This window comes from Onychomys torridus, chromosome 2 (genome assembly GCF_903995425.1).
Source record: "Onychomys torridus chromosome 2, mOncTor1.1, whole genome shotgun sequence".
In the NCBI taxonomy this organism is placed as follows: domain Eukaryota; kingdom Metazoa; phylum Chordata; class Mammalia; order Rodentia; family Cricetidae; genus Onychomys; species Onychomys torridus.
The window spans coordinates 101,047,555-101,061,690 of record NC_050444.1 but is presented as its reverse complement, the minus strand read 5'-3'; the positions used below and the strand labels follow the sequence as shown (position 1 = coordinate 101,061,690).

Genomic DNA, 14,136 nt, shown 5'->3' with positions numbered 1-14,136 from the left:
TAAAAATAGATTTTCTTTATGTTAAAAGAATTTGCTAGTCATTTTCCCAACTTAAAGAATGTGACCTTTATAAGAAACAGATCACAGGTTACACAATTACTTTCCCCAATAAAACAGGCACACTTTCACATCCACAAACAAATCTTCAAAACAAATTCCTAACCAGCCAATTGGCCTAGCAATTCTAACCCTGAAGGTTGCAGGACTCCGGAGGGGCAGGGGCTCCTGCAGGATTCCTGTCCTTTAGCTGCAGCAAATGCAGCAGCTTGACCTTTATTTGTCATAACAAAATACAGGCATGAATGACATGTCCATGATGCTGCGTGTAACAAAACTAGAAGTCTTTAGAAAGTATTACTGACATCTATTGCTACCAAAAATACAAGCACTCTATAAGAAAACTAGAAGTCTACACTGTGTTTTCTAATTAAAATGGAGCTTTTCTGCTCAGAAAGCATGTGAAACCTTTAAGCAAAAGTAAGAATGGATTAATAATAAAGTACACAAAAGCATCAACTATGAGTAATGCCAGTAACACTGCTAACTTAACATTTCTCCTAAATAAGGTCTCACAATGTAGCCCAGGCTGAACTAGAACTCACTATGTAGGCGAGGCTTGCCCTGGAATCATCCTCTTCCTTTTGCTTCACATTTGCTGGTACCACAGTCATTCATGTACAACTAGGCCTGGCTAAAGTCTCAGTTTCTTAATATACAGCAGTAACTTCTTATTAACAGAAATAAATTTCTCAATGTTTTGACTGTCCAAATATGAAAATTGGGTCTTGACATGAACATAATTAGACTTCTGAGCTGGGCCTTTAGCTATGACTTCTACAAAGTCTCCTATGCAGCATGCAACAGGAAGTAAGTTCAGTAGCAGCTTACTAGCAAGGGTGTTTTTGAGTCATCTATCTTCAAAACAACTAAATTTTAATTACAGAGAAGATGTATAATAAAATATATTGACATTCTACTGGTGTCCATTTACCCTTGGATATATTCAGAGATATATTCAGAAATCAAATCAAATACATTTTTAAATTTTTATTTTAGACCAGTCATACCAAAACATTCAGCTACATTCTATTCCCATAATGGTTGATATTTCAGCCCTTCAATGAAAGTAGCATCCTCCCCTGTTTGAGGTAAATGATCTCTTGCAGGCATGCCATTTGGATAGCTAGAAGAGGTAATTTATCTCAAGTGGGCAAACACTATCACAAAAGCAAAAAGGTTGCCACCTGTCCAGTATTTATTGAGGCAACATGAAAAGTGGGGTCTCTGCCCACTGCCTTATGAATACATCATCAAAGTTTATGAAAGTCGCAGTCAAACACTGTAAGTACTTTCTAAAATGTGACTTCACATTCTCATTATTAAACTTCCAGTTTTGTGAAAAAATAAAAAGTAATGTTAGCTCCATTAAGACATCAGTATACAAGAAAGAGATAAAGCAATGGACATTTAGAGGACATTTACATATTCAGAAGATATGTCTAAGCAAGTTACTTTTTTCTCTAACAAACATATTAGCTAGGAGCCCCTATTAGCCAATGCCTTAGTTAGGGTATCTATCTACTGCTGTAATGAACACCATGACCAAAAGCAACTTGGGGAGGAAAGGATTTATTTCACTCACAGTTCCATAGAACAGTCTATCATCAAAAACAGTGAGGACTGGAGCTCACATAGGGCAGGACCCTGGAAGCAGGAGCTGATGCAGAGGCCATGGAGTGGTGCTGCTTACTGGCTTGCTCACATGGCTTGCTCAGCCTGCTTTCTATAGAACCCAGGAACACCAGGCCAGGAGTGGTACCACCTACAATGGGCTGGGCCCTCCACCATCAATCACTAATTAAGAAAATGCCCTACCTACAGGCTTGCCTGTAGCCTGATCTTAAAGAGATACTTTCTTAATTGAGTCTCTCTCCTCTCATATGACTTTAGCTTGTGTCAAGTTCACGTAAAACTATCCAGCACAGCCAGAATTTACACATGAGAATGTAAGGCTGAAAAGGGGCAGAGTCACACAAAAAGCGCACAATAGCACACACTCAGATGCTAAATTCTTAGTCAATGTTTAAACACGGTCAAGAGCACATTCTCTCTCCTAGAAGATAGCTTATATATAATTCAGAATTCACTCTAAATGCCTAACTTTTAAAAAGAATCACTAATTGAACTGTCTTTAACCTAAGAATAAACATAAGCAGTACAGTTATTTATAAAGTGCTAAGAAGTACTGCTTGATGCCGGCATACATGACCAGACTTCCTGAGTCTGCACAGGAAGAGGTCACAGTGATGCTGTCAATACACAACCCTGATGTTTACAGGAGTTTAAATTTCCAGCAAGGTCTTGAAAGGGGAGGAGCAGCTGGGGAAGTAGCTCAGTGGGGGAGTGCTTACCTCACATGCACAAGACCCTGGGTTTGATCCCAGCACTGAAAAAAAAAGGAGGAGAAAGAAGAGAGAGAGAGTATGGAGAGTCTGGAAGAACACATAAGAAAATATATAAGCATTAAAATAAATATTCCTGAGTGCTTTTAGTAATCTCATTTCTGTCTTTCAACTTTGCTACTCTGCACACTTCAGATGAACAGATGATACGACGTGTGACTTACAGTGATGGCTTCTCGACTATGGTGTCAGGGTTCTTCCTGTCGCAGCACATACAAGTGCGTCCTTTCTTGTGGCCTAATGTGTGTGTCCATCCACTCGTGGGCTGGGGATAGTTCAGTGTGTGTTCACATTTTTTTCACTATTATTAGTGCTGTGAGCACTTATGCTCACCTTTTTATGTGGATACATGTCTTCATTTCTCTTAAATATATAAATAGAAATGGAATTACTAGCTGATAATATAGCTCAATGCTAACCTTTTAAAAAACCACAAAACTCTGTTCCAAAGCAGTTCATCATTGTTATTCCTTCCAACAATATATGACTGCTTTCATATATTTCATATATTGTTACCTTTCTCTTCTCCCTTCCTGAGCAAACACAGTCCTGTTGAGCAGGCAAGCACCAATGTGAAGATGATAAGGATGGCAGAGCAGAAACGCACTGAATTTTTATAGATCTCTAGACTTCCTACTACTTAGAAGAGAGAAAATAACCAATTTGATCACAATGCTTTAAGTGGGTCTTCCATAAACTACACAGAAAGCAGAACGGTGGCAGCCCCAAATATATAGTTTGTTTATTAGAAAAAGAAATTTCCTCTTGATAGTAAATAAAATAAAACCACCTCTCCTTTCTACTTGCGTGTGCGCACATACATGGCATGTGTACACGGTTGCATATTGATAAGCATGTATCTGCATGCACACAGGCTGCAGTCAGAGGCTGATGTCGGGCTTGGCTACTCTAGCTAGCAAAGTTTCCTTGAGAGGCACTGGTGCTGCAGGCCTTCCATGGGTGTTGGGGATCCAAACGCCAGTCCCTATGTTTGCATGGGCAAGTGCTTTACCCACTGGACCTCTCTCTCCCCAGCCCCAAAACTACCTTTGAAAGTGCTAAAACTGCAGAGATGACTCAGCAGTGAACAGTACTTGATGCTCCTGCAGAGGACCTGGGTTCTGTTCCTAGCACACTCTGTGGCTCACAATAACTCAAACTCCAGGGAACCAAGAAGCCCTCCTCTAACTTCTGAGGCACCAGCATACATGTGTTATACCTACATACATGTGGACAAAACATTTATAACATAAAATAAAATAAATAAATCTTTAAAAATTAGAGTTAAAACTCTATGTAACCTGCAAATTGCCTTGAAGTTTTAAACCAATAAATTCTTACTATAAGTTGTTATACATTTCTCAATTATTTATTAATGCACTAATAATAATGAATAAAATATTTTCCTAAGCAAAGCCAAAAGAAGAAGATAAAGACTATTTCAAGTACTTCAGAAATGTCCTTAGTCTGCTAAAGTATTCTATGAGCAAGGTGATACAACCATCCCTACTTTACACATAAAGAAGCTGACACAATTTCCTTTTCTTTTCTGGGTGTGTCTTTTGTCATACTGGGGATTGAACCTAAGGCCCCATGTATGGTAGAAGCCACTGAGTATAAATACAGAATTTTTTAACTTTTTAATTTTCAAAGTCTCACTAAGTAGACCAGGATGGCCTCGAACTCACTCTGTAGTCAAGACTAGCTTTGAATTTGTGATCATCCTGTTTTAACCTCCTCTGAAACTGAGAATATAGGCCTGCAGCACCAGGCACACAGCACAGAACTTTAAATAATTTCTCCGCACCATTTGGCTGGTATCAGAAGTCTTACTTACATCTAAAACACTCCCTCTGTTACAGTAAACTCCACCAATTTTAGACTATAAAATTGATAATCTGTACCTTAAGTGTATAAAGATATGCGAGTATATTTTTATTAATGCTTATACTATTTTCATGGTAAAGGTGGTAGTAAGGGAAACCACAATCTAATCTCACTTATAGGGTGAGTGTTAAATAAGATGTTCCATGGTATTATCTCAGTAAATTCTTTGTTTAAGATTTATTTATTTTTGCCGGGTGGTGGTGGCACACGCCTTTAATCCCAGCACTCGTGAGGCAGAGCCAGGAGGATCTCTGTGAGTTCAAGGCCAGCCTGGTCTACAGAGCAAGATCCAGGACAGGCACCAAAACTACACAGAGAAATCCTGTCTCGAACCCTCCCCCCTAAAAAAAGATTTATTTATTTTCTTTTTAACTAAGTATTTCTGCATGTGAGTGTATGCAAATGAGTGTGGGTGCCTATAGAGACCAGAAATAGCCAGCATTGGATCCCCCAGAACTGGAGCTATGAGCTGCCCAACATGGATGCTGAGAACTAAACACTGGCTGCTCTTCCAGACGTCCCAAGTTTGATTCCCAAAGTCCTTAATGGGATCACAACTGTCTGTAACTCCAGACTTAGGGGGTCCAGCGCCCTCTTATGGCTTTCACAGGCACTGCACACACATGATACACATACACACAGGCAGATACCCATACACATAAAATAAAATGAAACTGAAAAAACTTAAATATATGCATTTCATTATAAACATGGCTATATTAGCTTTCAACACTTTAATTGCACTTATTACACTCATTATTCCATGAAAACCATTTACCTTTAGCTGTCTGAAAAATGTTTCCTTTTTTCTAGTGAAATATCTGATGTTTCTATTTTAACACACTTGAAAATGCATAAAAAAATGTATTGATCCCTCATTATGTTTGGAGAAATCCCTCTATGATCCTGCACTAGTTTTCCTGACTCTACAACAAAAGCACAGGACATAAACAACTAGAGTGAAGAAAAGTTTGCTTCTCTCCATTTCAGAAGCAAGGAGGGCCTGGTGGAGCAAAGTAGTTTATGCCATGCAAGCCAGGAAGCAACTGCACCAAATGTCCAATTATAGTCTTTACTAAACTATAATACACAATTTTAATTTTTTTTTCTACCACTGAGCTAAATCCCCAACTCCCACAATTTTAAATTTTATATGGAAACACAGAAGACCAAGAATAACCAAAACAGAAAAGGCAACAATACTGGAGACAACATAATACCTAATCCTTCCTACACTACAGAGATCCAGTAACAAAGCAGCATGGTGCTGATACAGTATGGTGCTATTTTATCTGTGTCCCCCAGTAAAGTTTATCTGAGGATCAGAGGGAAAAGTCAGCCACTATAGTAAACATAGAGGTCAGGCAGTGGTAGCATACACCTTTAATCCTATCACTCGGTGAGGCACAGATCCATCTGGATCTCTCTGAGTTCAAAGCCACCCTGGGAACAGAGCCAGGCATGGTAGCACATGTCTTAAATTCCAACACTAGTTAACCATAAAGGTCTGGAGGTCTGTACAGACAGACAGGAAGTGACAGCGCAGGGATGGAAGAGGAAGTGATGTAGCTGGGTGAAGAGAGGAAATGAGTTGGCAGAACAGAAGGCATATAAGCATGGGAATACAGGAAGTAGGTCTCTTTGGAAGCTGTGGAATTGGTGACATAAGGTTAGCTGTGGCTTTTTCTATTCCTCTGATCTCTCAGATTTTAACCCTGATATCTGGCTCTGGGGTTGTTTTTGTTTTATTTTTGGTTTTTTTTTTTTTTTGGGGGGGGGAGTTGAGACAAGGTATCTCTGTGTAGCTTTTTGCCTTTCCTGGATCTCACTCTGTAGCCCAGGCTGGCCTCGAACTCACAAAGATCCGCCTGCCTCTGCCTCCCGAGTGCTGGGATTAAAGGCATGCGCCACCACCACCCAGCAGGGTTTTTTATTAATAAGACCTTTTAAGATTTGTCTACAGACAAAAAAACAGACATATAGATCAAGGGAACAGAAGACCCAGATATAAACCCACATAGGCCTAGCCCCCTGACTTTTTACAATATTTCAAAAACATATATTGGAGAGAACACAGCCTCTTTAATAAATGGTGCTGGAGAAAGTAAATTTCTACATGTGGAAAAATAAAGCTAGATTCACATCTTTTACCTTGCACAAAAATATGTATCAAAAATTTTAATGTAAGACCTGAAGCTTAGAAACTAGTAGAGGGAAATATTGGCAAAAACACTCCAAGATCTAAACAAAAGGAAGGGTTTTCTGAAAAGTGTTCCAGTGGCAAAAGAAATCATTTTAAGAATTGAATGATTGGATTACTTACAAATAAAAAGCTACTGTTCAGCAAAGGAAACAATCAGCAGAGTAGACAGCTCATAGAATTGTGTTTGTCAATTATAAAGAGACAGTGAGTTAATATCTAGAATTATGAAGAACTGTAACATTCACCACCAAAAAAAGTATCTAGTCAATAAATGCACTGATGATCTGAATAGACAGTTCTCTGACGTAGAAATACAAATGTAAGTACTAGAAAATGTATTCATTGTCTTTAGTCATCAAGGGAATGTGAATTAAAACCAATTTGAGAGTTCATCTCAGCCAGAGCATAGGGGCTCTCTTTAAGAAAGCAATGAGCACAAATCCTAGAAAGGACATGGGGAAAGAGGAGCCTCACATGTTGTTGGGACTAGAAATTGATTCAGTCACTATGGAATTCGGTGTGGAGGTTCTCAGCAAACTAAAAATAGGACTTCTGAGTGGCAGAGCTATACCACAGAGGTACTTACACATCCATGTCCCTGCTACTGTTCACTATAGATAAGAATTTAAACAAGCTTGGATAGCCATCGACAGATGACTAGAAAAAGAAAATGTGGAACACACACAAAATGGAATTATTTTTAACTGCAAAAAAAATGAAATCACGATAGTTAGAGGAAATGGACAAATGTTTTTCTCTTATATATCTGAGAGGAGGGGGGCCAACAAAGCAGGGTGTGGGAAAGGCTAGGAAAGACAGTGAGAGAGGGGAATAATAACAAAGTATAACTCTATATATGCATGAATTTGCCATAGTGAAACTCAATGAATAACTTTTAAAAATTAATTTTAAAATAATATGGCTATCACATCTATTTATTACACTAAATCCAAGCACTATTATTATGTTCTTTCAAAAACCTATGTTTTGGCTTTGAATCTATAAAACCAAAATACTTAATTTAATTTTGTTTGAAACAGCCTGAAGGAATCATATTATTTTATATTTATCTAAAATTATATATGTGTGTGATATTTATGTCTTAATCTTTTTAAATAATTAAAATTTTAATTTTATTTCTACTTCAAACCTAGCATCTTAATGTTCTGCTAATATATTAAATATGATCATGGACTACCAACATCAGTGGCCACACTTAAGAATAATCTGAGAATCATAAGCTTCCTGAGAGAGGAGCCTAGGTTTAGATATCTGAAATTTTAATGATATGATTCTCATTTAATGAAATGACTTACCTTTAAATTTTAAATTATATCTCATATTATCATCCCTCTGTGCTTATACTTCCCTAAGCAGGGAAGTGTTACTAGGTCAGGTCACACTAATGTTACTACTAATGCATCATAATGACTATGACTGGTCTACGTACAGCTCACCCAGAGCATGGCAACATTTCTTAAGGCTCAGAAAAAAAGCACTCATCATTACACCTTCCTAACACACACATGCACATAAATAGACACAACCTGAGTCAGGGAAAACAAAGAAATTTTAAAAATGCGTATATTACCAAATGAGATGTGGCATCTCCCACAGGCTCAGCGATTATTGCTCAAGCTCCTGAAACTTATGGCCAGAAAACCAAAACCAAGTAACAGCATCTCCATGACATTAAAAAGAGCAAACTCAGGGTTGGGGATTTAGCTCAGTGGTAGAGCGCTTGACTGGCAAGCACAAGGCCCTGGGTTCGATCCTCAAAAAAAAAAAAAAAAAGAGGAAACTCTGGGCTGACAAGATGACTAAGAGCACTGGCTGCTCTTTCCAAGGTCCCTGGATCGATTCCCAGCATTCACATGGTAGGTAGCTCACAACTGTACTCCAGAGGATCCAACACCCGGTTCTGGGCTCTCCTGGCACCAGGAACACACATGGTGCATAGATATATACACGGAGGCAAAACATCCACACACCATACACATTTAGAAATTTAAAATTATAAGTAAGTAAATAAATAAATAAATGGAAAACTAATGGTTTGCTTTTCATAGGAAAAACAAATCACAAAGGGGGAAGAATGGAGTAGATACTTTTGCCAAAAATTTCCTTTATAAATAAAGACAAAGTTTGTCATCAAAATTTACTTTCATTTACTGTGTCATTAAATACAAATTTAACAATCTCTCTAGGGCTAAATAAAAAACAGATGTATTTTCCTCCAAGACAACTGATTAAAATTTGTGCCATAAGGAATTTCTAGGCATTTGTTTTTAAGTGTACTTTGCACAGATATAAAAAGGGATCATACCTGTTTTACTAATGACGTCTTGTAGCTCGACCATAGAGCTGACAATCCCAGCAAGAAGGTCAGAACTGGTGAACCAAGTGAGTGCTTGTAAACAACGCAACTGCTCCCTTTGATGCTCTGCAGAAACGTAAGTACCCATTATGAAATGCTGCTGTCAGTTATTAAAATCCACATTGAAATTTCCTAGCAGTGTTCCGGTGCTTAAGGAAATCAGACTGCATGCCTACGGCTCCCTTGTACAGAGAATCCAGTTGCGTCTGACTGACCTAACACTAACTAACAAGCATCAGAAAGGATGCTTTCGTTTTGGTTGTCTGACAACAGCCTGATTCTTAGCAGTTGCATCAGGGTTGAGAGCACAATGGCAGAGCGCGTGTTTCCTGCAAGTTAGCCTTAGGCTTGATCCCCAGGCACGAATTTTAAAAAGTTAACATCTAAATCTACCATTTCCTCAAAAATAGTAAAACATACAAAAGAAATGTCAGATGGAAATTTATATTTGCCTCATTTTTAAACAACTCTTCAAGGTAGTTTTAACTCTCGTCATTTTATTCTGACTTTATACTGAAAGCATGGATAACTTATTCTGATAGTTTGGAGTGTCTGCTGTGGATTGTCACAATTTGAAAAACTGATGTATAAACTCTCCACTATACTGTTAAAAAAGATGATTCAAACATAATAAAGCTACACAATACTGAAATTATATATATTTGCTTCTTAATATCAATTTACAAAAAAATCAAGGTTAATTTTTATAAAATAAGCATTTATACACATATATATCTGAAGATAAACTGGACTTTGTTACATGATTTGACATATTACATAATTCTTTGAAGGTTTGGTATAATAGCCAACCATACACACACTGTACTTCACTTACATATAACTTAAGATTTTTTTAAAGCACAATTTATCTTACTTGGAAATTTGCGCTTGTCTTTGGGCTCTCCCGTATACACTAGCACGCCTATGCCTTCTTTACAGCTTTCCATCCAGGTAAAAAGAGAGGCACAGGATTGGCCCAAGATCTTGAGCCTGTTTGCTGCCAAAATGGCAATTGCACCTTTCCGGAACACACGAATCAGTCCTTTGAACGATTTTTTCTTTGGTTTGGCTTCTTCTTGTTTCTTTTCATCTACTGCTGCCAATGCCTGAGCTAGAGTTCTAATTTCCAGTTTGAACAATTCCAAGCTGTTGACTTGCTCCTGGAGAAAGTCTCTCTGTGTGGATAAGGCACATGACCTGCTATAGAGGGGATACAAAGCTCCAGCCATCAATGCGCATGCCGCCAGCAAGCACGTCTGCTCCCTCTGAGTCCTGGCCAATGCATTTTTGAAATGTGAATTCTCAAGAACCAGTTGTTCATGTGAGTTCTCAATACGGTTCAATTTTTCCATGTTTTTCTCAGCAATTTCTTGAAATTTCTATAAAAGAAGTCAAATAATATAATCTTGGAACAAAGAAGCATTTTACTAATTTTTGTTAATACAAAGAAATATACTTTGGTTAAAACTACTAGTTCCCTTCAAAAAATCTGTTATAAAATATCCAAATGGGCAGCAGTGGGCCAGACAGCTTAGATCTGAATGTGCACATTGACTCTGAAAATCTCTTACACATAAATTTGCTAGTATTTCATGAATTCCTGTGTACTTGCATATGAATACACATATGTAGAAAGGGAAATATGCTTTCTAAGCCTAATTTCTCCTTCCCATTCCTCAATAATTATTATTTCCTCTTAAATAGAAACTACACTGGAAACTTGGGGGGTGGGGGGTAATAGTAAAAGATTCTACTGTTGCCAGAACAGGCGAAGAGTTCAGTTAGTGATGGGAGAAGCAGCAGTCATCAGCAGTCCACCGTGTCTGCCTCCAAGAGACCGATGCCGACTACAACCTCTTGTTTCAGCTCCCATCTTCCCAAGCAGAGCAGCACACAGCAGCTCCAGAGCAGGAGGAGAGGAAGGTAGTGAGCTGGTCTTCAGCAGCTCTCTAATCCTCTTCCCCTAATTAACATTCTTAGAATTCAAATTTCAACTTGAAACCAAAACTGAACATAAGCTGGAATAACCACATTTTAGTAACTAGAAATAAACGTCTATCTACGAGATCTTATATGCAGTCATTATGGTTTGTGGAGGTAAATGAGAAATGGTTTTCAACTGATAGATTCTGCTTCACTATTCACTTATCTTTCAGTAAATATTATAAACTATTCACAGATTTCAATATGCTAAGAAATCAGGGAGGTCAATCTATGGTACAGTGCTATAGTAGATACATGCCAGGTTGTCAAAGCACCAAAGGGCACTTGATGAAATGATGTTGACAAGCTTTAAGGGGGGGGATACGACAATTAAAGGAAATGGGGGAATGAGTTATGCAAAAGAAAAAAATTAAACCTACACCATTAATAAGTTGGCTAGACAATAGCAACCCTTTAATTTAATCTAACCTTGCAAACAACAAAATGATTTAACAGCTGCAGTTAGATTTTATTTTCAAAGTGAACCATCATGACATAGCCATGAACCTCTTTCTCTCAAATAGAAAACTAAGGGAGTTCAATTCTAGTACAATGTCATTTAGAAACAGAGAAATATTATCCTCAGCATCAGCATGGCAAAGTCAAGTTCTGTCTTCATAATGAGACTCCTTCGGGACATTAAAGGAACTATTTCTCTTTGTACTACTGGTTTAAACTGTACTATGTGAAAAATTTAAAGTTGATCTTTGGGAGAGGTATATGATGTCTTATTCAAGAGTTGCCCAGTGAACACCCAGAAGAACAAAGGGCACTTGTAAAATTCACGTTGGCAGGAGAGCCTCAAAAGACATCAACATCTAAGGCAAGTCATGCAAACGCTCGGCCACAGTGCAAGATGTGGTGTCAAAGGCTATCACGGGCAGTGCTGGTAGGCAACAGAAAAATAATTTCAAGCTAGCAGACATGACAACCGAGGAAAATAAATCCTAGGAGATCATTTCCCAAAGACAGGGAGTAGAAGGAGACACTCAGAGGCACAGGCAAGCGAGTGAAAGGGAAAGGAAGGCATAAAAGAAGTCACTGGTTGAAGGATTTGATTTATCGTGTGCCTTCCCTTCAGGAAAGGAAAAATCAAATTTTAGAAATGGATTTTCTATTGAATGGAACTGGAAATTGTCTATCAAGTGAGGTAACCGAAGCCCAGGAAGACCAATACCATGTAGTCTCTCTCATAGGCAGATCTTACTCTAGGATTTTTAGATTTGAATGTTGGGAGTGACAGTAGAGGCCAGGGAGCAGAAAGAAGTGGAAGGAGACAGTAGAAAGCATGTGGTAGGACAGGAGAGGTAGGCAATATTGGAGGCAGAATAATTTGAGCAGGGATAGGGTTTAAGGGACAGGAGAGCAGAGGGTATAGAGGGATCGTTAGCAAAAAACTAAGGATGCATGAAAAGGCCATGTGAAAACGTTACAAGCTAAAGTCTAAAAAGTTTAAAAGGAAGCACCCTGTACAGATGGACAATGCTGCTTCCAGAGCTCATGGTGCCAGATGTGGGCTGCTTCCTGATGAGTTGTTAGTGAAGGAGACTCCAAGGGTGTCTACAGGAACACAAGCTATTACCTTTGTTCTTCATTGCCTACCACAAGTAGTGACCCTATCATTGAAGACTGTGGTGTCTTCTGGAACTGAAATGGAAGGTTCCCCCTACTGACTAGCTTTCATGGTATCAGAAGGTGCTATGCAGGCTGCTGGGAGAGAAAAGACATCAATAGTAACACCCAGCTGTAGTTGGAGTTTTTTTGCCTGGCCCATAGTCAGGACAAATCTCTCTTACACGCCAGTCCCACAGTCGCTCAGACCCAACCAAGAAAGCACACAGAGACTTATATTGCTTACAAACTGTATGGCCGTGGCAGGCTGCTTGTTATCTACCTTTTCTATCTTAAATTAACCCATTTCTGTTAGTCTATACTTTGCCACATGGCTTGTGGCTTACCAGTGTCTTTACATGTTGCTTCTCATGGCGGCAGCTGGCAGTGTCTCCCCCAGCCTTCCTGTTTCCAGCCTCCTCCTCCTCCTCCTTGTCCCGCCTACCCTATCCTTTCTGCCTGGCTACTGGCCAATCAGCACTTCATTTATTTTAACCAATCAGAGCAACACATTTGACATGCAGAACATCCCACAGCACCCAGCAGTGAACCTTGCAAGCTGTAAGAGTGAACTGCCAGGCAAGATATAGCTCCAGGTGCAATAGTTACAAGACTGTTGTAGGGGTGACCAACCAACCGCTTTCTTAGATTTGATACCTCAGTCTGTTGAAGGGAATTCATGCCCAATACTGCAAATATGGTCAAAAGCCCATGGCTGGGAGGCCATGGGCCCTTGGGGGGTAGGGAGCAGCTATACTTGCTGCTTTGCTAAGTGGACATGGATTCCTACTGTCAGTCTTAGTTAGGAATATTCTGTTTGCTGTGGACAACAGTTAATTAATGCACAGACTCATAACTGATAAAAGTGCTGAGATTGACTATTGAGTGTTTATCATTAAACAAGACATTGTTTCTATAATGCCCCCCTCCAAAGCTCGAGGAATATTACAGAAAGGGGAGCAGAAAAAAATAGAAGAGCCAGAGGATGTGGAAGAACAGTATGAAACACAATCTTCTTAACATGGCATGGCTACTGCACTCATGGACTCCCAGGAGCTTTGGTTACCAGCACAAGAACTACACAAGATTAAAATTCCATCAGCAGTAGGGGAGTCACTCAGGAGGCCCCACTGCCACCTGAGAAGCTATTGGCAGTTAATGGGTGCTAGTGGAGGGGAGTTGTTTCCCTCTAGTATTGTTGCCCCAGTAAATAACAAGCAGCCTCCATTTACAGTGATTAAGTCACAAGAAAAAAAGAAAGGAAGAAGGAGGGAAAGAGGGATGGAAGGGAGGGAGGGAGGGAGGGAGGGAGGGAGGATAGAGAGAGGCAGGCAGTTTAGCGAGAGAGGGAGGGAAATGGAATAGGGCAATGGGGAGAGAGAAATGACCAAACATGTTGGAGAAAGTATGAAATTGTCAAATAATAAAATAAAGAAATAAGCACATAAACATGTACTAGCACTAGAAGTGAGGGAAGAAACAGTTTTCTCTCCTGTAGCACATGCCAACTATTTTTATTTATTCCAATCTTCCTTTGCTAAGGCCTGGTCCAGTCATGCCTGTGGTAGAAATGGTAAGCAATGAAGGGATGAGGAAATAAAGATGTTGCGTCC

General features: G+C 39.2%; 1 protein-coding gene across 3 annotated transcripts in view; it reads right to left on the bottom strand.

The window, feature by feature from the left end:
• Ccdc171 (coiled-coil domain containing 171) overlaps positions 1-14,136 on the bottom strand; it is a 330,958-nt gene that overhangs the window by 185,653 nt on the left and 131,169 nt on the right. For all 3 annotated transcript variants that reach the window (XM_036179739.1, XM_036179740.1, XM_036179741.1), the window contains 2 exons: positions 9,804-10,308; positions 8,879-8,995 (listed from right to left, as the gene is read on the bottom strand). In XM_036179739.1, coding sequence (XP_036035632.1) covers positions 8,879-8,995; positions 9,804-10,308 — 622 coding nt within the window. The remainder of the gene's footprint in view (positions 1-8,878; positions 8,996-9,803; positions 10,309-14,136) is intronic.